The 25,743-nt window shown below is 41.4% G+C and overlaps 2 protein-coding genes across 5 annotated transcripts in view; one reads left to right on the plus strand and one right to left on the minus strand.

Moving 5' to 3' along the window:
- Positions 1–19,178, minus strand: part of NUSAP1 (nucleolar and spindle associated protein 1) — a 41,453-nt gene extending 22,275 nt beyond the window's left edge. For 2 of the 4 annotated variants that reach the window (XM_023558677.2, XM_023558675.2), the window contains exons 1-2: positions 18,597–19,178; positions 2,941–3,009 (exon numbers count right to left, since the gene is read on the minus strand). In XM_023558677.2, coding sequence (XP_023414445.1) covers positions 2,941–3,009; positions 18,597–18,689 — 162 coding nt within the window. In that variant the 5' untranslated portion in view covers positions 18,690–19,178. The remainder of the gene's footprint in view (positions 1–2,940; positions 3,010–18,596) is intronic. The other 2 variants (XM_010598355.3, XM_003418750.4) reach the window with 2 other exon arrangements.
- OIP5 (Opa interacting protein 5) overlaps positions 14,719–25,743 on the plus strand; it is a 35,285-nt gene continuing 24,260 nt past the window's right edge. The window contains exons 1-2 of the mRNA XM_003418666.4: positions 14,719–19,359; positions 19,614–19,680. Of these exons, the coding sequence (XP_003418714.1) occupies positions 19,035–19,359; positions 19,614–19,680 (392 nt within the window). The 5' untranslated portion in view covers positions 14,719–19,034. The remainder of the gene's footprint in view (positions 19,360–19,613; positions 19,681–25,743) is intronic.

The following is a 25,743-nucleotide window of genomic DNA, read 5'->3' on the forward strand; positions in this document are numbered from 1 at the left end:
CTCTCAACACCTCTCATCCATTCTCTTCAAGTACCCAAGTTGATGACATTTATAGTCCGGTATGTATCCTTAATTAAATCATCTGTGACCTGTCTATGCAGCTTGATTTTGAGAGTTGATCAATCATTAAGTTGTTACTGTAAGTATATGTGTCTACACACACAGAAACACTCATAAATATACATACACACATATATATGCACACAGACAGACAGAGTATGTTAGTTTACTATGGACAAAGAATATACTTTGATTGTTTTTCCTTTTTCTAAGACTCATTTTTCCCATAGTTTCTAAACGCCTTTTCTTTTTCCTCATCGTTCAGTTCAAGTCCTCTGAGAAACAGATTCCAAGATGGGCTTAAACTTGCTGCAAGAGATTTATTGGAGACAATGACTGTAAAGATAAAGGGGTACGGAGCAGGAGGAGGTGGCAAGAGTCTTCAGACCACTTTGCAGGTTTAACACCTGTGAAAGGAGAGAGGGAAGGACGGACTGGGGAGGAGGAGCCTCAGATTACAGTATAACTGAGATAGTTCTGGCCAGATCAAAGTGGAACCTCTGAGCAAAAGTTGCCCGTTAAGTAATCATGCCTTGGGCAGAAATGGCCCAGCTGCAGTACCCATGCTGGGTTAAGTCACGGGCTGAAAGAGCCCAGGGAAGCATTGCCTTGGTGCTATGCTCTCCTCAACAGGTTCTCTTAAAGGGACATCTAAGCAGCATACACCCATGGTCAACAAACTTACATTATCTGCCTTTATTGCTTCTCGACGGATAGAACCGAATCTCCTAAACCCTCCTTTTATCTGGACTCCCTCTCTCCTGGAGGTCTTGGTCTTCTCTGTCCAATGTCTGTTGATTGCTCTCCAAGACCAGCTACGTAGCCGTCTTCGTGGAACATTTTTTCATTACTCTACTGAGCCCATGCCTTTCTTTTTCTTAGTTGCTTCTTTTCATTTTGCTGGAACACAAGTTCTTTCCTAAGAAGTCTGCAGGTATAAAGTTTCCAGGTCCTTGCGTGTCTGAAAATTCTTCCCTTGTGCTTGTTGATAGTCTGGATATGTGTTAAGTTTCCAGGTAGAAAATAAATTCATCCCATGCACTGTAACCAGGGTATGTCAGCCTGGGAGGCTGAGAGTGACCAGGGAGGACTGTGTTCATTCCCGAATGCACCATGATGTACCCTGTAATACACTTGCCTAAATCTAAGACTGAAGAAGCATACCTGGTTCAGACGAAAAAGTCCCCAGCACACAGCCAGACCAGCCTATATACAGAGCTGCTTCAGACTCATTTATTGAAGGCTGGATTTACAGTGGGAGAACTTGGCTTCTGGAAGATCTGATGTAACCCTCATTCACTCAAACATAATCCACATCTGTGTACTGGCCAGGTGACGATTTTAGGGTCTGGGAGCTTACATTTCTGTTTGTCTTTGGTAACATTAATGATACCTTTGTCATGTATCTGGATTGTGCTGACTCGCTTCCATATCCTTAGATAAACTCTGTTCAATTTACCCAAGGGTTGTCTATCCATGTCAGGGCTTTCCATCAATTTAGGCGCACTTTCGACAGATTCGCCACTTAGGAAACCTGTATCTAACCGAATTTTTTATTTTATTGTGGTAAAACATATATAACAAAATACTTGCCGTCTTAACCATTTTTTAAATGCAGAATTCAGCGACATTAATTACACTCACCGTGTTGTGTAACCATCACCACTATTTTCAAAAGTTTTTTTGTCACCCCAAACAGAAACTCAAGTGCCCTTAAACAACAACTCCCCATCTGACGAGTATTGCTTATCATCCTCCTCCTACGAAATTTTCCCAAAACACAGTGGCCCCTGAGATGCTGGATTTGAAATAGGACAGGCATTTTTAATTCGGCCTATCAATAACCCACATGGAAATTTTGATTTCAGAGAGCACTACAATTTAATCATGTATCTTTAACTACTTAAAACAAAAAGATGGGTAGTGTACCACTGTTCACTGCACCACTATCCGCAACAGCCAAAAGGTGGAAACGATCTAAATGTCCATCAACAGAAGATGGATAAACAAAATGTGGTAGATACATACAATGGAATACTCGTCAGCCACAAAGAGAAATGAAGTTCTGATATGTGCTACAACACGGATGATCCTTGAAAACAATATACTGAATTGAATAAGTCAGACACAGAAGGACAAACATTGCCTGATCTCACTTACATGAAATATCTAGAACAGGCAAAGGTATACAGACCAAAGTTCTATTAATGGTTACCAAGGGTGGGAGGGAGAGGGAAAAGGAGAGTCACGGTTTAGAATGGAAAATCTGCAGCGAGAATTGGTGATGGTTGTACAACATGATTAATGTGACCGACGTCATTAGATTGGATATGTGAAAAACACTGAATTGGCAAATGTGTGATATATATCTTTACAACAACAACCCAAAAAATGGATAACAATGTAGTTGATGTAGAAACTTTCAAAGGTAATGCTTTTTTGGGGGGACCCCCAACACACAGTCCCTATTCTACTGACTCTTACAACAACACTAAAGTCAGCAAAACCAACATCATTTCCATTTTAAAGAAGAGAAAACTAAGACTCAAGGAGTTTGAGTTTTCAAGAGTCACCCAAGAAGAAATGACAGGGCTAGTACTTAATCTGGATCTTTAGGACTTCGAACCCAGTTCCCACCCTACTCATATCATCTTATTGCTAACAAAATTTGGCAACTAGTAATTAGCCTTTGCATTTGTATAAGAACATCTTTTTGAACAGATGACTTGATACAAGGCAGTTTTGCCATTCAAAAGCAATCATTGTTATGAAAGGAGCCAGTCCCTGGCACTGTCACCAACGATGATCTCTGTGGTAAAGTCATCACCAATTAAATACAATTGTTTTACTATTTAACAGATGATGAAAAACATTACTTACCTGATTTTCATTTTGTATTCTTGCTTCCTGTTTAAGGTGAGCTTTCAAGGCTTTTAACAACTTGTCTGCCTGCAGGAAAGTTAAAGACCTTATCATTAGTGCAAAAATCATATAAGCAAGGACAGTACTTTGAACATTTTCTCCTGGTGTATTCATCAAATATACTCTGGTCAGGATCTTGGAATATAATGTCACCAAGATAGAACTGGTCACGCCATCATGGATTTCACAGTGGGGTGGGGAAAGACAGACAAGGAACGAAGCACCCTGTATCTTAGAACTGGCATACAGTGGGGTAAGTGCCAATATGAGGAAGTTCAGGGTGTTGTGAGAAGACACTCGTGGACCTGGCCACTCACGTTTAGACCACTAGGGAGACTACAGCAGGGAACTGGACGTGCCAGTTCTAAGATAAGGAAGTGTTGTTTCTAGCTGCTGAGATCTGAAGGATGAAGAGGAATGCGATACAGGGAAAAGGGTAGAGAAAAGAGCATGGGCAGAGGCAAGAATGCGTGCAGAGTTTGAAGAACTAAAGGAGTTCAGTGTGGCTACAGCATGAAGCCGCTGGAGGGGATGTAAAAGACAAAGCTGGAAAAGTAGGGGTCTGATCTTGCCAGGCCTTGTCAGCGCCTTAAGAGTGTGAACTTTACCCTAAGGACAACGGGCAATTTCTGAAGAGTCTGCAGCAGAACGATGGTTGACTAATTTTGCATTTTAGAAAGATTACTCTGGCTGCCAAATGTGCAAGATGCATTTGATGGGGGTGAGATCAAAGATAGGGAAATACGAGGAGGCTGTCGTAGGAAACCAAAGGTGATGACTGTGGCTAGAGCAGAGTAAAGGCGGTGAGGATGAAAAGCAGTGCACGGATCGGAAACCTCAGGTGTAAAACCAGTGAGAGTGAGGGTGTGAGGAACAGAGAGACCGCAAGTGTCTGGGGTTTCTGACTTGGGCAGCTGGTGAGGCGTGGTGAGGGCCCCCACGACTGGGAATGCAGGAAGTGAGGCAGCCTTAGAGAGGGTGGTTTCAGGCTGCTGGGCCACAGGAACCTCTAGTTCTTCTTCACACCCTAGGGTACTTTTTCTTCTGGTTCTTTCCCAAAAGAGAAATAGTAATTTCCTTGGTGATGTTTTCCTGTGCTTTAAAAAGTCAGGCACATTGCTTGGACTCCTTCCTGCCTCTTCCTCCCAGCCATGCAGTTGAGAGTCTGAAACTTCGTTTTCAAGATGGGTCCAGCCACCCACCTCACCTCTCGTCTTCTCACATCATCTATCCTCAGTCATATGTCCAGTTGAGAAGGGCAGAGATCTTGAAATCTGCTTTGGGCCGAGGAACAGAAGAGGCTCTGTCTACGGCTTGAGTTTAAGGCACATTATTAAGACCACTTTTCCAGCGTGCTCTTCATCAACGTATCAGATACCACTTCAGCTAGTAATAAAGTGGCACCTTATTTTCTATCTGCCACTGTTTTCTGAACCTCTGTTGGGGTCTCCTCTGGGAAGAGGGCAATTGGCAGGGCAGAATCCCAAGCATTTTTGGTTTTTCTGACTCTAATACCTTCTTAACAACATCAAACCTCATCAAACCTCCAGTAATGATGAAATGAGGTACCTGTGGCAGAGCCAACTGAGGACACTGAGCAGGCCAAAGGACATGGGGTTGATCTTCCAGAGAGTTGGAGGTAGAGATGTGTTAGTCATCAGCACAAATTAATGAATTCCTCCAAGTATTTATTGTGCTGGGCACTGTTCCATGCACTGCAGAGAAAGTGGTGAACAAAAGACAGAAGACTCTGCCCTCAAGAAGCTTCTAGGAGGGGACTAATGGGGAAAGCAACCTATTAGCAAAGTAACCAACGAAGCAAAAACAAAATTGAGTTACTGGGGACAGGGAGGGAGTTCTCCTTGGGCTAGGATGACCAGGAAAGGTCACTCAGATGTGGCCACTTTTTTTTTTTTTAATTGTGGTGCAAATATGCATTACGAAACATACATCATTTCAATAATTCTACATGTACAATTCAGTGACATTGATTACATTCTTCAAGTTGTACAATCATTCTATCTTTTTCCAAATCATTCCAACACCATTAACATAAACTCAGTGAGATATGGTGACTTTTTAGTGGAGATGTGACTGAGGGAAGAGGCAGCAGGTAAAGATGTGGGGAAGTGCACCAAGCCCAGAGGCCCTGAGATGGGCTGATGAATGTGAAGGACAGAAAGAAGCCAATGTGGCTGAAGCGTGGTGAACACTGGGTCAAGTAGAGGGCAGAGATTGGATTCGTGACCAGAGGCTGGGTAAGGAGAGAATTACAGGTCATAGTAAGGAGTCTGGGTTTCTTCCTCCTGACTTTTTATTATAAAAAATTTCAAGCCTATACAAGTCAAAAGAATAATAAACAATTGTACAGCCCTCACCTAGATTCAAAAATCAATACTCCGTCATATTTACTTTCTCTATATATTTCTTGCTAACCCATTTGAAAATATAGTTCCAGACATCATGATACTTTACCCCTAAATACACTGGCTGTATCTCCTAGAAATAAGAGATATTCTCCTACATAAACTCATCATTTTATGTGCCGTTAGGCACCATCCAGTCAGTTACGATTCAAATTGATCCTATGTACAAAAGAACGAAACACTGCACTGTCCTGCGCCATCCTCGTAATCATTGTTATGCCTAAGCCCATTGTTGCAGCCACTGTATTGATCCATCTCGTTGTCGGTCTTCTTCTTTTTCGCTGACCGTCTACCTTACCAACAATGATGTCCTTCTCCAGGGACTAGTCTCTCCTGACAACACGTCCAAAGAACATGAGATGAAGTTCGCCATGCTTGCTTCTAAGGAGCATTTTGGTTGTACTTCTTCCAACACAAATTCGTTCATTCTTCTGGGAGTCCATGGTATGTTCAGTATTCTTTGCCAACACCATAATTCAAAGGCATCAATTTTTCTTCAGTCTTCTTCGTCATTGTCCAGTTTTCACATGCATATGAGGTGACTGAAATTACCATGGCTTGGGTCAGGCACACCTTAGTCTTCAGGGTGATATCTTTGCTTTTGTACACTTTAAAGAGGTCTTTTGCAGCACATTTGCTCAAGGCAATAATGGTTTGATTTCCTGACTGCTGCTTCCATGGGCAATCATTGTAGATCCAAGTAAAATGAAATCTTTGACGGCTTCAGTCTTTTCTCCATTTATCATGATGTTGCTTATTGGTCCAGTTGTGAGGATTTTTGTTTTCTTTACGTTTCTTTATCCATACTGAAGGCTGTAGTCTTCTTTTTTTTTTTGCCTAACCTTTACATACTTTGTTGTTGCTATCGAGAATATACACAGGAAAACATACACCAATTCAAGAGTTTCTACATGTAAAATTCAGCGACACTGATTATATTCTTTGAGTTGCGTAACCATCCTCTCTCCTTTTCTGGTTGGTTCCTCCTTAATTAACATAAACTAATACCCCTAAGGTTCCTATCTAATCTTCTGAGTTGCTGTTGTCAATTTAATCCCATATAGACAGTTCTTAAAAGAGTATAATGCTCAAGGCAGAACTTTTTTACTAGTTAAGCTGAACTATTGTTTGCTTTTAAGATGACTTCAAGGGAAATTTTTGGTTTGAGATTTAATGATTATCTCAGGGCAATAGTTTCAGGGGTTCATCTACCCCACATGGCTCCATAAAGTTTAGAGTCCCTGAGAATTTGAAATTCTGTTCTTCATTTTGTACCTTTTGATCAGGATTCTTCTACGAAATCTTTTATCAATACGTTCAGTGATGGTAGCCAGGCACCATCTAGTTCTGGCCTCATTGCAACGGAGGCAGTTGTTCATGGAGGCAATTAGCCACACACTCTATATCCTCCTCCTATTCCTGAGGCCCCTTCTTTTATTGTTGCTCCAGGTGAATAGAGAACAACTGTTGTGCCTTGGATGGTCGCTTATAATCCTTTAAGACCCCACACACTACGCAGTGAACTAGGAGGTAGAACAGAAGCACTAAACAGGTTATTAACTGGAATGTCTCATGAAACTATGACCCTAAACCTCCAAACTAAGGAACCAAAGCAGCCTCAGCACCCACTTTTTTTTTTTGGCCCTTGTAGTAAATACCTCTCTCACAACTTTTGCCAATCTAACTTTTTACAAGTATACAATTTACTGACAGCAGTTACAATAATCAGCTGTGCAACCCTACCCTTAAATCAGTGTAATTTTTTCCATCGCCATTAACACCCCTTCTCTCCCTCCCTCCTGCGGCTGGTAACCACTAATAAACTTTGGATTCTATACTTTTTCTTATCTTTTTACATAAGTGAGGTTATGTAATATTTGTCCTTTTGTGATTGGTTTATTTAACTCAGCTGAATGTCTTCAGCCTCCATTCCTACTGTAGCAAGTACCCAGACTTCATTTCCCTCCCGGCTGAGTAGTATCCCACTGCACGTAGGTACCACTTTTTTTTAATCCATTAATCTGTTGATGGGCATTTAGGTTGTTTCCACCTTTTGGCTACTGTGAATAGTGCTGCAATGAACACCGATGTACAAGTCTCTTTTTGAGTCTTTCGAGTATATCCCTACGAGTGAAACTGTTGGGTCATACGGTAATTGCTGGGTCATATGGAGCCCTGGTGGCACAGTGGTTAAGAGCTACTGCTGCGAACCAAAAGGTTGGCAGTTCAAATCTACCAGCTGCTCCTTGGAAACCCTATGGGGCAGCTCTACTCTGTCCTACAGGGTTGCTATGAGTCGGAATCCACTTTACGGCAATGGGTTTATGGTAGTTCTATTTTTAGTTTTTTGAGGAACCTCCATACTGTTTTCTGCAATGGCTGTACCATTTTGCATTCCCACCAGCAATGGATGAAAACCCACTGCCGTCGAGTCAATTTCACCTCAGAGCAAACCTATTCGATAGAGTAGAACCGCCCCATAGGGCTTCCAAGGCTGTAAATCTTTCTGGAAGCAGACTGCCACATCTTCCTCCCGCACAGAGGCTGGTAGTTTCAAACTGTCAACTTTTTGGTTAGCAGCTGAGTACTTTTAACCACTGAGCCACGACTTTCCCACATTGTTGCCAATATATACATGTTTTAATCTTAGGCATCCTAGTGGGAGTGAAATGGTATCTCATTGTGGTTTTGATTAGCATTTCTCTGATGGCTGATAAGCATCTTTTCATGTGTTTGGTGGCCTTTTGAATGTCCTCTTTGGTGAAATGTCTATTCAAGTCCTTTGTCCATTTTCTGACTGGGTTGTCTTTTTAAACTGTCAAAGTTTTATACATATTTTGGTTATTAGGTTCTTTCCAGATATACAGTTATCAAAGATATCCTCTCAGTTGGTAGCTTGTCTTTTTACTTTTTTGGTACAGTCTTTTGATGAACAGAAGTTTTTAATTTTATGAGTTTGCATTTATTTACCTTCTTCTGTTTGTGCTTCTGTTATTAGAGAATCCATTATTGAAAGCCAGGCCTCACAGCGTTGCCCCTGCATTTTCTCCTAAGAATTTTATGGTTTTAGTTTGTACATTTAGGCCCTTAATTCATTTTGAGTTTGTTTTTGTGTATGGTGTGAGGCACGGATCCTGTTTCATTTTTCTACATGTGGAAATTCAATTTCCCCAGCACCATTTACTGAAGAGTGTCTTCCTTCCCCATGAAATGGACTTAGCACCCTTGTCAAAAATCAGGTGACCATAGATGTGTGGGTTTATTTCTAGAATCTCAATTCTATTCCACTGGTCTATGCGTCTACTGTTATACCACTACCAGGCTGTTTTGATTACTATAGCTGCATAAACAAACAAATAAAAAAAAAACCAAACCCATTGCTGTCAAGTCAGTTCTGACCCATAGCTGTGTAGTATGTTTTAAAATCAGGAAGTGTGAGTCTTCCTATTTTGTTCTTCTCTTTCAACATTGTTTTAGCTGTTCATGGCCTCTTGTCATTCCACATAAAGTTGAGAACTGGTTTTTCTATTTCTGTAAAGAACACTGTTGGAATTTTGATTGGGATTGCATTGAGTCTATACAGCCCTTTGGGTAGTACTGACATCTTAACAGTATTGTCTTCCAGTCCACGAACATGGAACATCTTTCCATTTATTTAAGTTTTTTAAAATCTCTTTCAGCAGTGTTTTACAGTTTTTATTGCGTACATCCTTTATGTCCCTGGTCAGATTTATTCCTAGGTATTTTATTCTCTTAGATGCTTTTGTAAACAGAATTATTTCACTTATTTCCCTTTCAGATTTCTCATTGGTGGTGTATAGAAACTCAACTGATTTTTGACTGTTGAACTTGTACCCTGCAACTTTGCTCTTAATCAGTAAGTGCTTTAAGTCCTCTTCACTTTCAGGGAGCAAGGTTGTTTCATCTGCATATCACAGGTTGTTAATTGACTTCCCCTAATCCTCATGCCCCATTCTTCTTCACATAGTCCAGCTTCTCCGATTATTTGCTCAGCATGCAGTTTAATAAGTATGGTGAAAGGATACCATCCTGACACATACCTTTTCTGATTTTAAACCATTAAGTATCCCCTTGTTCTGTTCAGACAAATGATTCTTGGTCTATGTACAGGTTCCACACGAGCACAATTAAGTCTTCTGGAATTCCCATTCTTCACAATGTTATTCACAATTTGTCATGATCCACACAGTTGAATGCCTTTGCAGAATCAATAAAATACAGGTAAACATCTTTCTGGTATCCTCTGTTTTCAGCCATGATCCATATGACATCCCTTGTTCCACATTCTCTTCTGAATCCAGCTTGAATTTCTGGCAGTTCCCTGTCGATGTACTGCTGCAACCATTTTTTAATTATCTTTAGCATAATTTTACTAATGTGTGATATTAATGATATTGTTTGATAATTTCTGTATTCTGTTGGATCACCTATCTTTGGAATAGGCATGAATATGGATCTCTTCCAGTTGGCTGGCCAGGTAGCTGTCTTCCAAATTTTTTGGTATAGACGAGTTGGCCCTTCCAGCATTTCATCCATTTGTTGAAACACCTCAATTGGTATTTTGTTAATTCCTGGAGCCTTGTACATACGAAATGTCATAAGTCACTAATATTATCTAATATTTCGCCCATAATCAAATCCCTGATTGTCTTAGATTTTAGCTGTTTTTCTCTCCTCTAAATCAGGATCAAATCAAGTTTCCCACATCACATTTGGAGGAGTCTGAATTTTGTTTTAAGAGGAGATCGAAGTCATTGGAGGGCACCGAGCACAAAATGAGATCTTCTTGGTTTCAAATCTCACTCCTACTGCCAAGCAAACAGTATTGTGAGGCAAGTGTAGAGGCTGAGAGATCAGTAGGGAGACTGAGGCAGTGGTCAAGAGACGAGCATGGTGTGAACCAGGTGCCCAGTGGTCAGATTTTAAACACACTTTGCATGGGTGTGAATGGCGAAGGTAGGAATCAAGGACAATCTGAAGTGGGCCAGAACCATTTACTAAGATTGGACAAGACCTTAAATGGTTTGAATTGACCATGCTGCTTAAGATACACTTAAATCCATGAGTCAGCAGCTCTGGGGAACAGTCCCACTGGAGATGTGGATTTGGAAGTCATTAACTTCTAGACAGAGTCACTGGACGGTGCAAATGGTTAACATGCTTGGCTGCTATCCAACGGGCTGGAGGTTTGGATGTTTGAGTTCACCCAGAGGCAACCTGGAAGAAAGGCCTATCTACTTCCGAAAAATTAGCCATTAAAAACCCTACAGAGCACAATTCTATTCTGACACACATGCAGTTGCCATGAGTCAGAATCAACTCGATGGCAACTGGTAGCTTCAAGACAAATTTAATATTTATGGGAGTGGATAAGATCACCAAGAGCACAGTTAGAGAAAAGGAAGCCAAGGAGAGATCCCTGGGGCACCGTACGTTTAGAAATTTGGTAGAGGAAGAAGCAGCAACGGAGACTGAGAAAAAGCTACTAGGGAGGCAGGAAAGAGAAGTCTCGAAAAGAAAGTGGTTTGAGCAGAAGGGATTGTTCAGTCATGCCAAATGCTGCTATGGGTAGGGATGAGGATAGAGATGGACCGCAAGCTTTGTCAGATGCAAGGCATGATGGCCTCAATAAAAAAAAAAGAATTCCAGTAGAACAGAACAGAGAAATGGGGCAGTGGAGGAGGACACGAGGTCAGGAGAGGATTTTTGCTTCTTTCGCTAAGGTGTATGTTACTAAGACATGATTGTATGCATTGTGGCAATGAGCCAGCAATGTGGTTGAAAATGATGCAGGAGAGAGGAGTTAATTACAGGAGTATAGTCCTAGAGAAGGTGAGAAGTTGCCCTTAGATTGTTGTTGTTAACTGTTGCTGAGTTCCCCCGCCTCATGATGACCACAGACCTTTGTGGTCCATAGGGTCTCCACTGGCTGGTTTTCAGAAGTAGGTCACCAAGCCTTTCTTCCTAGTCTGTCTTAGTCTGGGAGTGCTGCTGAAACCTGTTCAGCATCATGCCCACTGCTGTCGAGTCAATTCCAACTCATAGCAACTCTATAGGACAGAGGGTTTCCAAGGCTGTAAATCTTTACGGAAGCAGAATGCCACGTCCTTCTCCCACAGAGCGACTGGTGAATTCAAACCATGCTCAGCATGATAGTGACATGCAAACCACTGGCGATAGACAGGTGGTGGCTGCATATGAGGTGCAGCGGCCTAGAATCAAACCCAGACCTCTTGCATGGAACTCTACCACTGAATCACCACTGCCCCCTGCCTTTAGATAGGCACAGTAGCGGGCAGGAAGGCAGACTACACGAACACAGATGGAGGCTGGCTGGAGGATTCGGTGGTGCAAAGATGAGGTAATTCCCAGCTGATTGCATCTAGTTTCCCATGACCTGTGGGAAAAATTCATCAGATGAGGTAGGAGGGCTGATCTGAGGCAAAAAGCTATGACTAACTGACCCTTAGAGTGGGACAGTTAATGGCTACCAAGGATGTGTACTACGATCACACGCTTATTTTAAGATATAGGGTTATAAATTTAAATTAAGTTCAATCAACAAAGTTAGGTGATTTTTTTCCAGCCAGGGCCAGCTGCTCAGGTACAGGCAAGGATTAAGCACATAGGTGGGTTCAATCAGGTGTGGGGTTTTGCCAGGTTAAGTACGGGAAGGGGTGGTGCAAGAAGTGGCAACAGTGCCAGTCCTTGTAATCTAAGCTGGCAAAAAGGGGAGTGAGGGCAAGAGTGAGGACAGAATAAAGATAAGTGGCCACACAAGAAATACTAGTAACTGACTCCTGAATTTTGGTTAATAGAAGGGTCTTAAAAGAAAGAGCTAATATTTTTTTCTTCTAACACTTATTTTTAATGTTACCATTATTTGTAGAATTCACCATTTAGCTTTTATCCTGTCAAGATTTTAATCAAAGAATAAGATCTTGATAATTTTTAGAGCAATTTACCCATTTTTTGTTATGAAGTTTAAAATTATGAAATTAAAAAAGGCAATTGATTTAATGAGTTTCTGCATTGTACCAATGGTATATAACTTAAAGCTTTTTATTATAAAACATTTCAAATATACATAAAGGTAGAGAAAATGGTGTTATGGATTCAGTTGTGTCCCCCAAAATAGATAAGCTGAAGTCCTAACCTCTGTACCTGTAAATATGATCCTATTTAGAAATAGGTGTTTTCCTGTTATGTTAACAAGGCACACCAGAGTAGGGTGACTCCTAAATAGAACCACTTTTTTATAAAAAAGGCAGAATAGACACAGAGACATACACAGGGGGTGACATGCCATGTGACGATCCCTCTATAAGCTGAGGAATGCCAAAGAACGCCCAGCACTACAGAAGCTGAAAGAAACAACGACCTTCCGTCCCCTAGAATCTGGAGAGACAGAGAACCTAGCCCTGCTGACACTCTGAATTTGGACCATTAGCCTCCAAAACTGTAAGAAAGTAAATTCCTATCTTTAAAGCCACCTAATTTGTGGTATTTTGTTATGGCAGTCCTAGGAAACTAAGACAAATAGTATAATGAATTCCCATGTATCAATCACCTGCTTTCTGCCATTCTTATTTCAGCTGGTACCTTCTTTTTCCCTGGAGTATGTTTACAGCAAATCTCAGGTATCAGAACGTTTCACGTGTAAATACAGCCATATCTTGTTTTATTGTGCTTCGCAGATATTTTATTTTTTACAAATTGAAGGTTTCTGTCAACCCTGTGCTGAGCAAGTCTATCGGCACAATTTTTCCAACAGCAGGTGCTTTTTCATGTTTCTGTGTCACATTTTGGTATTTCTCATAATATTTCAAACTCTCTCATTATTATTACATCCCTTATGGTGATCTGTGATCAGCGATCACAAATATTTATTCACACCTACTAGGTGCCGATGGAAACCCTGGTGGCATAGTAGTTAAGTGCTACGGCTGCTAACCAAAAGGTCGGCAGTTCAAACCCCCCAGGTGCTCCTTGGAAACTCTATGGGGCAGTTCTACTCTGTCTTATAGTGTCGCTAAGAGTCAGAATTGACTCAATGCAATGGGTTTGTTGTTTTTTTTTTTGGTTTTAGGTGGCAGATATTGTATGCTAGGCAGGCAATGGAGCCTATAGTGACAAGAAATATTGTCATGTCCCCGCCCCCCCCCCACAATCATGTCTATGAAAACAGGTGATGAATTGATCTCTTCAGAGAGATCCAAATGGTGTGGGGTCTTAATTTTAGCCAGAGCTCTGAACTCAGGTGAAAAGCCTCCACTATAGTTCTTTTACCCACCAAAGTAACCTGCGGTATGTCATTCTAACACTGCCAAGAAGGTTATAAATAATAGTTTTGAATAATTATTCAGCATCTCATGCGTAAAGTGTACTGTACTTAGTACTATAAAGAGTTCCAAGATGGATGGATGAGATACCTGCCCAAAGAACTTAATGTTCAGCAAAGAAGATAACACACCTACACAAAGAACCAGAGGGCAAGGTGGAATCCTGAAAATGCTCAAAAAGAGCACTTGTGAATAAACTGCTTCCCACTGAGGGTTCTGGATTTCTGAGGTGATGGGCCTGTGGCCAAGGGAATGGGGAGGGATGAGGTACCAAGTCTGGGAGACTTGAACGGTAACTGCGATAAAGAAGAGCGAGCAAGAAGGGGATCTGAGGCTAAAGGATCAAAACGAGGAAAGGTAACAAATACGGACAATGTGCCAAGTGTTAGGGACTAGTCCAGTTTGGATGCAGCGTAGCATAAGATTTCAGCCAGACTACAAAAAGCCTAAGGAATTTAAACTAAGGAATTAAGGCTTTGCTCATGAATATGGGGCGGGGGTGAAGCATTAAATATTATAGCTCAGAAGTATTCCCAGGGACACTACTTTGTCACCCAACCCCAACAGGTACCAAACCTGGGCACTGATTATGTTGTTTAAACCATTTGAAAACACTTGTGATGGCTGATTTAGGCATTCATTCAGTGTAAATACCACAGCACGTAGTACAAATCCTGAGTATACCTTAGTATTTTGTGTGAAAACAGTTAGTATATATAAAACATGGATCCTCATATATTGAATCCCTATATTTTCCTCCAACATTTTGCCACCTCAAAATCGAAGATATTACTGGTATTGAAACACCACCACCACAATAACCCATTGCAACTGAGTCGATTCCAACTCATAGCGACCCTACAGGACACAGCAGAGCTGCCCTATGGGGTTTCCAAGGAATGGCTGGTGGATTCAAACTGCTGACCTTTGGTTAGCAGCTGAGCTCTTAACCACTGTGCCACAAGGGCTCCACCACCATAACAGTAATCAATAAAGGAACGATCACACTAGATCAGGGCTCAATTATAAAAATGTATCCATGGTGGGTACTTCCAAACAAGCCATTCTTTCTGCCAGGTCCCCAAACAAAGTATCAGACCTTAGAGGCACCTACTATACAGCCACAGTAGTCAAGACAGCCTTCTACTGGTATAACAGCAGACACATATGAAGCAGGCAGAGGGTTACTGACCATCCCATAATAGTTGTTTTTCAGAAAAGTCTACTCTTGTTACATTTTTGTTGCAACTTTTACAATACCTCACCACGATTGGTTGATTCACCAGGTTTCCTCTCTTCTCCTGGCAGGAGGCTGAGGCACAGAAGCACCAACTCCAAATTTATGGGCTATACAACCTTCCTGGGTGGCAGTAGCAAGCGGTCACCATTTTTTAGGGCTGTGCGCAAAAACTCATTTACAAAAATTATGCGGACTGTGTGTGCATTGCAGGACTGAAGATCCTCCCCTCACTGTCATGAATATGTATGTCACTCACTATATAAGAGCAAATCTGGCTTAGTTCAGGGAGCTGGCAGGCTTAGGTTGTGAGACCCTGCCTGCCTCTCAGTTTGCAAACTGTGAATAAACCTTTCTGTTCTTCCAACCCCAAGTCTGGCTGACTTCAATCTTCTAGTCTGCTGGCGAAGAACCAGCAAGTCGTCAGCTTCACATAGAGCAATGAACAGAATTGAGAACCCAGATGTAAATCCATCCACCTATAGACAGCTGATCTTTGACAAAGGACCGAAGGTTATTGAATGCGGAAGAGATAGTCCCTTCAACAAATGGTGCTGGCAAAATTGGATATCTATCTGTAGAAAAATGAAGAAGGATCCTTACCTCACAGCATACACAAAAACTAACTCAAAATGGATCAAAGATCTAAATATAAAACTATAAAGATCATGGAAGAAAAATACATGGCACAAACAGATTACCAAACATTATTAAAAGTACACACACAGAAGAAAATGAACTAGATAAATGGTACCACCTAGAAATTAAACATTTATATCATCAAAAGACTTCTCCAAAAGAGTAAAAAGACAACCTACAGATTGGAAAAAAACCTTTGGCTACGACAAATCCAACAAGGGTCTAATCTCTAAAATTTAGAGAAATCTTCAACACCTCAGCAAAAAAAGACAAATAATCCAGTTAAAAAATGGGCAAAGGATATGAATAGACACTTCACCAAAGAAGACATTTAGGTTGCTAACAAACATATGAAGAAATGCTCTTGATAATTAGCAATTAGAGAAATGCAAATCATAACTACAATGTGGTACCATCTCACCCCAACATTACTGGCACTAATCAAACAATAAATATTGGCAAGGATGTGGAGAGACTGGAACACTTATATACTGCTGGTGGGACTTTAAAATGGTACAACCGCTATGGAAAACGGTATGGAGCTTCCTCAAAAAGCTAGAAATAGAGACACTATATGATCCAGCAATCCCACTCCTAGGTATCTACTCTAGAGAAATAAGTGCCATGACATGAATAGACACACCCATGTTCATGTTCACTGCAGCATTATTCCCAATAGCAAAAGGTGGAAACAATCTTAAATGCCATAACGGATGAATGGATTAACAAACTGTGGTACATACACAATGCAATACTACGCAACCATAAAGAATAACGATAGATCCACAAAACATCTCACAACATGGATGAATCTGGAGGTCGTTAGGCTGAGCAAAATTAAAAAAAAAGGAAAAATAACCTGTTGTCATCGAGCGGATTTCGACTCACAGCAACCCTATAGGACAGAGCAGAACGGCTCCATAGGGTTTCCAAGAAGCAGCTGGTGGATTTGAAATGCCGACCGTTTGGTCAGCAGCCAAGCTCTTAAGCTCTTAACCACTGCATCACCAGAGTTCCTAAGTGAAATAAGTCAATCGCAAAAAGAAAAATATTGTGTGAGACTGCTTTTATAAAGTAACAAAAGCTTTACACACAGGAAGAAAAAAAAAACTCTTTGATGGTTAACAGGGATGGGAGGAAGAGGGAGGGAACATTCCCAAAGAGATAGTACCAAAAAAAAAAAAAAAACCCATTGCCTTCCAGTCGATTCTGACTCATAGTGACCCTACAGGACAGAGGAGAGCTGCCCCATAGAGCTTCCAAGGAGCGCCTGGTGGATTCGAACTGCTGACCTTTTGGTCAGCAGGCACAACTCTTAACCACTACGCCACCAGTTAATAGGGGGGAAGGGAAAGGCAATACACAATATGGGAGAAGTCAGCACAACGTGACCAAGGCAAGAGAGGACACTGAGAGGAACACAGGAGTAACGAACAACTATGGTAACTACTACAGCATAAATAATCCTGTAACAATAGAATCAGCAAACGATAATCTATGGATGGATACACAAATAAGCCAAGAGGTGACAGATGGGCTAAGGGAGCACACCCACCCGCAGTGATAGGTTCGGTGGCAGAAATTTCAAATACCTGACTGGAGGTGCTCCTCGTACGTTAATATAGACAATAGACCACACAAGTGGCAGCGTCTGGGAAACATTTTAGGCATCACTAGACACCTCAATGGATGAAGTTCCCAGGCTCGAAGGCAAAGGACCATAGACTTGGAGTACATCTACATCAACTGACACAACGTAGTTCTTAAAGACAATGTTCTACATGCTATTTTGGTGAGTAGTGTCTGGGGTCTTAAAAGCTTGCGAGCAGCCATCTAAGATCCAACTACCAGTCTCTTCTGGTCTGGAACAAAGGAGAGTGGGAAAAAAAAAAAAAAAAACACTACAGTTTCAAGGGAGCAATTAGTCCAGAAGACTAATGATGCACGTGAACCACAGCTTACAAGGAACCCAAGACCAGAAGAACTAAATGGCGCTGGGCTACCACTACTGACTGCTCTGACTAGTATTACAACAGAGGGTCCTGGGCAGAGCTGGAGAAAAATGTAGAATGATCAAATTCACAAACAAGACCAGACTCACTGGTCTGACAGAGACTGGAGGAACCTGTGAGACTATGCCCCTGGAAACCCTTCTAACTCAGAATTGAAACCACTCCCCAAAGTTCATCTTTCGGCCAAAGACTAGGCAGGCCTATAAAAACAATAACACTCGTGAGGAACGTGCTTCTTGGATCAATCAAGTATATAAGATCAAATGGCCAACACCTGCCCAAAAACAAAGACATGAAGGCGGGAAGGGGCGAGAAAAGTGGGTGAATGGATCTAGGGAACCTAGAGTGTAAAGGGATAGGGTGCGAGCGCTGACACAATGCAGGATTGCAAACAATGCTAAGAAACAATTTGTGTAGAAATCGTTGAACGAGAAACTAATTTGCTCCGTAAACTTTCCACTAAAGTACAAGTAAAAAAAAAAGAGATTATTAAAAAAAAAAAAGCACAAGTTAAAAAAAGAGAGAGATTATAGGCCTTTATTAAAATCTAGACTTGTTACTGGAGTTTTCCAGAAGCCAGGGCAATTATTTCGGCAATTTCGTAACAACTAACGAGCATCCTTTGGGCTTTCTCAGCCTGCGTTTCCAACCGATCTCTTAGGAAGCATCGTGTCCAATAAAACCACCCCAAACGGGCTTGGAGCAAAGGCCTATGTGAGCTCCAGGAAAGTCAGCCTCAAAATACGGTGCAAATTACGGCCTCTCTTCCGTTTCTCAGAGTTAGAGGAACCCCGGTGAGTCAAGTAGCCTGCCTATCGTCCCGGGCTGGGACGGCTGCCTCACCTCGCGAGTCGCGCTCAGTCGCTTCCCCGCGTCGGCCCGGGTAACCCCTCATCCGACCCCGCCTGCACAGCGGCCTGCGCCGCCAACAGCGTACCTTCAGGTTGGCCCGGAGGCCCAGGGACTTGGCCAACTTCTGCAGGTCACTGTACTTGAAGGAGTCTAGCTCCTCCAGCGAGGGTACGGTCATCGCGATCTGCAGTCCGGGCGACCGCGCAGAGCTCGGTCGGCCGCTCTCAAAACGCCGTTCAAAACTCTGGCGCCACTCTAAGCGTTGACTGCGCAAAACTTTATACAGTTTAAATTAAGAACGCTGCACTTCCATTGGTTAGAAATGTCTCGTAGGCGGAGTTTCCTGACGCTAACCAATAGAAAGGCTGATTTCCTCCCTCTGAGGCACGTTATCCGGTCCCGGCGCGGAAGGGCGTGTGAAGGCGTGTCCGCCCACGGTACACGGCGTCCAATGAAGACGCTGGAATCTCGCTTGGGGCGGGGCCTGGTGCGTTTTCGAAACGGAGGCGCCAGCTGAAGGAAAATGGCGGCTAGGCCCCGGCGGCATCGGTTGCTTTACGCGAAGTTGCCGCGTGGGGACTTTTGTGATGGTGGCGCTAAGAAGGCTACTGACGAACATTCTTTAACGTCTTCCATGGAGTGGGACACGCAAGTGGTGAAAGGGTCCTCGCTGCTCGGCCCCGCGGGGCTGGGGGCGGAGGAGCCGGTAGCTGGCCCACGGCTGCCGTCGTGGCTGCAGCCGGAGAGATGCGCCGTGTTCCAGTGTGCGCAGTGCCACGCCGTGCTCGCCGACTCGGTGCACCTCGCCTGGGACCTGTCGCGGTCCCTCGGCACCGTGGTCTTCTCCAGTGAGTGGGGGCGTAATCCGGGGCAGGCGGAGGTGGGGCGTTCACACTCTTTCCACTGAGTGGCCTGGAGCCGGTTTGGGAATACGGGATGTCGATTTGGACGGGTATCAACTGACCCCTTTGCCAGCGGGGGAGTCTTTTTTTTTTTTTTTTTTTCCGATAATATGGCCACAGTGAGGTTATCTGTGGGGGGAGAGATTTTCCTCTTCGAGGCCGGCAGAGGTACCGATTCTGACCAATGCTTGCCTTCCCAGGAGCCACAAACAACGTCGATGTGGAGGCGCCCTTATTGGTTGGCATTGAAGGTTCACTCAAAGGCAGGTAAGGGTGGGAATTGCCCTTTGGTGTCTAGTCCCTGACTTAATGAGACTGAGGAGCCTGGAACTGACACAGCTTGTTCCTGACTTGCGCTAGAAGAAAAGATTGTTTCATCTGTTCAATAATACAGTATGTCTGAAGGATGCTTCTTTTACCTGTATGACTCTTGTACGAACTTGATGTATCAATGAAAGGAAAAGTTATATTTGTATGTGGCTTTTAAGATCTTTGAGGGCCACATCTCCCTAGTAGTATGTGCAAGTGAAGCTAGGCTAAGAAAGATAAATATCCATTATAGTTTGCACTTAGCATGAAATTTGTAATAAGCTATGCAGGACTCGGAGGCCTGGTGGCACAGCGGTTAAGAGCTTGGCTGATAACCAGAAGGTCCACAGTTTGAATCCATCAGCCACTCCTTAGCAACCGTGTGTGGCAGTTCTACTCTGTCCTATAGGGTTGCTATGATTCAGAACCCACTAGAGGGCACATAACAACAACACGGAGGACTAATTCTGTCTTTAACTAGGAAACTGGGGAAAAACACAAGTTGAATAGCATGTACTTAAGTACAAAAAAAAACCCCAAAACCAGTTGCTTGCTGTCCAGTCCATTTGGACTCAGGACAACCCCGTGTGTTTCAGAGTAGAACTAAGCTCCATAGGGTTTTCATTGGTGTAATCTTAGGGAAGTAAATTGTCAGGCCTTTCTTCTGTGGTGCCACTGGATGGATTCGAATTGCCAACCTTTCAGTTAGCAGTTGAGCACAGTTTGCACTACCCAGGGACCTGACGTACCTGAATACTGCTTGGTAAACTTAGCGTCTTGGTTGTACTATGATTTACAAGTGACAATATCAGTGAATTTGATATTACAGGGGTCTTCAATTTTGAGTGTTGGCTTTAACGGCAAGTCAATTCATTCTAACCACAGTTTGGTTCAGTTTTAGGGTTAAAGTGTAGTAATTCTTAGTTGTTTTTCTCAGTGACCAGGAAGAGTTCTGCAGCCTGAACAAGCTTAGCAAATTGAGTTAGACCCATTGCTCATTTTCTTTTTACCGACTGAAAGATACTCACTCCCTGCACTGGCTCCTTCCCATCTCCAAGGGGATGAGAGGAAAGGAGTAGTGGCCCGCCTGGAATTGGGAGATTTGGGGCCAGAGGTAGAAGCTCTCTGAATTTCCTGTTAGGGAGGAGTATAGTATACCTAGACCTGCGCTGTCCAGCACTATAACCACTAGCCTAGCCACATGTGGCTACTGAGAACTTGAAATGTGGCCACTCGGAACTGAGGTACAAAATACACATCAGATTTTGAAAGCTTTGGTTAAAAAAAAAAGAAAGAATGGAAGAGATCTCATTAAGTTGTTTTTTTTTTTTTTTAATATTGATTACACGTTGAAATGGTATTTTTGATATGTTGGGTTAAATAAAATATATTAAAATTAATTTCACCTGTTTCTCTTTACTTTTTTTTTTTAACACAGCTAATAGAACATTTAGAATTACATATGTGGCTCACATTATATTCCTATTGGATAGTGTTGGTCTACATGGTTTGTGAAACACAGGAGGAAAATGCCATGTATTTCTGTATTTGTGGAATAAGAAGGGCCATGGGCGTTGTGGAGAGGGTTATGAAATAGCACAGCTTATGACACCTTGTATTCCTTATTTTAAGAATGCACATTCATTAACTAGACAAGGGTCTGAGAATGGATTAAGAGGATAATTCCTGATACAGCTGAAGGAGCATAAATTTGGAATGAGAAGAACTGGATTCTACTTCCAACTTCTTAATAAGACATGCGAAGGAAGTCAGTCCCTCTTAATCTACTATGTTGGATTAATTCTAAGCTGCAGTTTTTTTTTTTTTACATTTAAACGCCCTAAAGTTGGCATGAGCTGTACAATTGATGGCATCTTAGAATCAAAGTCATAAGGTAGATAGATCCCAGGTTCCTTCTTATACCAACATTCTGTTATTCTGTGTCTGGTGGAGGATTTATTGTAACTAATTTCAAAAAGTAATATTAGAGTGGATTGACACTTTTAAATAGCTTTGTTACTCAGAGCCTTTGTTATGTGTAACACAGTATTTACTTGAATGGAATTTTATTATGTTGATTATAAGTAAAGTACATTCTTTTTTAATTGTTACGGAGAGTTTCAAACACGTAAGAGTACAATGGACCTCTATGCACGCATCACTCAATTAGGACAGTTATCAACTCCCAGCCAATCTTGTTTCATCTATAATCATATCCACTGCCCCTGTCTGTGATTTTGAAGCACATACCTGAAATCATATCATTCCATCCATAAATATTTTAGTGAGAATCTCTATAAGATAGGAACTATTTTTTTCTTTTTTAAAGACATAACCCAGTTCCAAGGAAAGTATGTTTTTTGGAAACTATTTGGGGTAAGCTAATACGTGGTTACCTGCTGTCAAGTTGGCCCCCGACTATGGTGAACCCACACACAATGCACAACAGAACGAAAAACCACTTGGGCCTGTGGCAGCTTCATGATCGGTTGGGGATCGGACTGTTGTGATCCATAGAGTTTTGCTTGGCTGATTTTTGGAAGTAGATTGCCAGGCCTTTCTTCCTAGTCCATCTCAGTCCAGAAGCTCTTCTGAAGCCTGTTCATCATAGCAACATGACAGCCTCCACCGACAGTTGGGTAGTGGCTGCTCATGAGGTGAACTAATCGGGAATCGAACCAGGTCTCTTGCATGAAAGGCAAAAATTCTACCACTGAACCACCAATGCCTCACAAGCTAAGATGGGCATTCGTTAATATTTGTGAACTGACTATTTTTTTAATGGAAAATCTTAAACATAACATGAAGTAGAATGCTATAACAAGCTCCCATGTACCTATCACTCAGCTTCAACAATTACCAATATTTTGACAATTTTGTTTCTTCTATACTCTCCTCCCCACCCCCAGAGTATTTTAAAGCAAATCCCAGACAATAAATATTCAACAGCTTTTCAGTATTATTTCCTGTTGTCTTCTAGGATATTCAGGGATTTTCTTCCTACTGTGGTTTCTTAACAAAAATAAGGAGCCACACAAATGATCAAAGGCAAAGTGTAGATTTTTCTTCCAACATTTTAGATTAAAAATTTTTTTTAATTTTATTTGTCGTTGTTACTGAGAATATACACTGCAAAACATACACCAATTCAACGGTTTCTATGTGTACAATTCAGTGACATTGATTATATTCTTCAAGTTGTACAACCATTCTTACCCTCCTTTTCTGAGTTGTTCCTTCTCCGTTAATACAAACTCACTGCCCCAAGGTTCCTATCAAAAATCTTTCGATTTGCTATTGTCAGTTCAATCCCACATAGATAGTTCTTAAAAGAGCAAACTACTCAAGGCAGGCAGTTTTTACTAGTTAAGATAAACTCTTGGTTGATTTTAAGAAGAACTAAGGGGATGTTTTTGGTTTAAGGTTTGAAGATTATCTCACGGCAATAGATTCAGGGATTCATCCAGCCTCCATAAAGAGAATTTGAAATTCTGTTCTACATTTTCTCCCTTTCGATCAGGATTCTTCTACAGGATCTTTGATCAATACGTTCAGTGATGGTAGCCAGGCACCATCTAGCTCTTCTGGCCTCGTGGCAAAGGAGGCAGTTGTTCACAGGTGCAATTAGCCACACATTCCATATCCTTGTATTTCTGATTCTTCCTCCTCTGTCGTTCCAGGCATTTGTTATTTTCTGTGTTTTTGTTTTTGTTTTTTAATCTTAGCCATCTTAGTGGGAGTGAAATGGTATCTCACTGTGGCTTTAATTTGCCTCTCTGATGGCTAATGACATTGAGCATCTTTTTATGTGTTTAGTGGCCATTTGAATGTCCTCTTTGAGGAAGTATCTATTCAACTCCTTTGCCCATTTTATGATTGGGTTATTTGTCTTTTTTTTTTTTTTTTGATCAAAGTTTTATATATTTTAATTATTAGATTATTAGATAAATGGTTTCCAAAGATATTCTCCCAGTCGGTAGCTTGTCTTTCCACTTTTTTGATGGACAAAATTTTTTAATTTCTATGATGGCCTATTTTTTTTTTCTTTTGCTGTTTGTGCTTTTGTTTGAGAATCTATTGTTAAAAGCTAGGCTTGACAGCATTGCCCCTGCATTTTCTTCTGAGAATTTTAAGGTCATAGTTTGCACCTTGTCATGGATTGAATTGTGTCCCCTAAAATATCTGTCAACTTGGCTAGGCCATGATTCCCAGTAATGTGTGATTGTCCACCATTTTGTCATCTGATGTGATTTTTGTGTGTGTTGTAAATCGTATCTCTATGATGTTGATAAGCTTCAATTAGTGGCAGTTATGTTAATGAGGCAGGACTCACTCTACAAGATTGGATTGTGTCTTGAGCCAATCTCTTTTGAGATATAAAAGAGAGAAGCGAGTAGAGAGACAAGGGGACCTCAGAACACCAGGAAAGCAGTGTTAGGAGCAGAGCGTGTCCTTTGGACTCTAGGTTCCTACATGGAGAAGCTCCTAGACTAGGGGAGGAGTGATGACAGGGACCTTCCTCCAGAGCCAACAGAAAGAGAAAGCCTTCCCCTGGAGCTAATGTTCTGAATTTGGACTTCTAGCCTACTAGACTGTAAGAGAATAAACTTCTGTTTGTTGAAGTCATCAACTTGTGGTATTTCTGTTATAGCAGCCCTAGATGACTAAGACACACCTTTAAGTTCTTAATCCATTTTAAATTTGTTTTTGTGTATGGTGTGAGGCACGGATCCTGTTTCATTTTTCTGCATGTGGAAATCCAGTTTTCCCAACACTGTTTATTGAAGAGACTCTTCTTTCCCCATTGAATGGACTTAGCACCCTTCTCAAAAATCAGTTGACCATAGGTGTGTAGGTTTATTTCTGGACTCTCGGTTCTATTCAGTTGGTCCATGTGTTTAGTGTCATAACACTACCAGGCTGTTTTGATTACTGTAGTATTATACATGTTTTAGAATTAGGAAGTGTGAGTCATCCTACTTTGTTCTACTCTTTCAACATTGCTGTAGCTATTCGGGGCATCTCTTGGCCTCTTAATCATTCCTATAAAATTGAGAATTGGCTTTTCCATTTCTGTAAAGAAGGCTGATGGAATTTTGATGGGATTGCGTTGAATTTATAGGTCGCTTTTTTTTTTAGGTAGTAATCAATGAACATGGAACATGTTTCCATTTATTTAAGTTGTCTTTAATCTCTTTCAGCAGTGCTTTGTAATATTTATTGTATAATTCTGTCATATCCCTGGTTAAATTTATTCATAGGTATTTTATTCTCTTAGATGCTATTGTAAGTAGAATTGTTTCTCTAATTTCCCTTTTAGATTTCTCATTGCTGGTGTGTAGAAACCCAAATGGTTTTTGTTTGTTGACCTCGTACCCAGCAACTGTGCTAAATTCCTCTATTAGCTCTAGAAGTTTACTTTTGGACTCTTTGGGAATTTTTATATATGGGATCTTATCATTTGCAATAGAGATCATTTTACTTCTTCTTTTCCAATACGGATAACTTTTATTTCTTGTCTTATTGCTGAGGCTAGGACTTCTAATACAATATTGAATAGAATTGGTGAGAGTGAGCATCCTTGTCTTGTTCTTGATTTCGAGAGGGAAGTTCTTAATCTTTCTCCATTAAGTATAACGTCGGGTGTTAGCTTTTCATATGTGTCCTGAATTGTATTTAGGAATTTCCCATCTGTTCCAATCTTTAGGGTTTTCGCCAAGAAAGAGTGTTGGATTTTATTAACTGCTTTTTCTGCATACATAGAGATGATCATGTTGTTCTTTTCCTTTGTTCTATTGATGTGATGTTAATTGATTTTCTAATATTGAACCATCCCTGCATTCCTGGAATAAATCCCCTTGGTTATGGTGTATGACTCTTTTAATGTGCTGTTATATTCTATACTACTGTTTTGTTGAGGATTTGTGTATCTATATTCATAAGAGATATGCCTGTAGTTTTCTTATGGTGTCTTTGTCTGGTTTTGGTATCAGGATTACGCTTGCTTCATAGAATGAATTA

The sequence above is a fragment of the Loxodonta africana genome, chromosome 10 (genome assembly GCF_030014295.1).
Source record: "Loxodonta africana isolate mLoxAfr1 chromosome 10, mLoxAfr1.hap2, whole genome shotgun sequence".
Taxonomy (NCBI): Eukaryota; Metazoa; Chordata; class Mammalia; order Proboscidea; family Elephantidae; genus Loxodonta; species Loxodonta africana.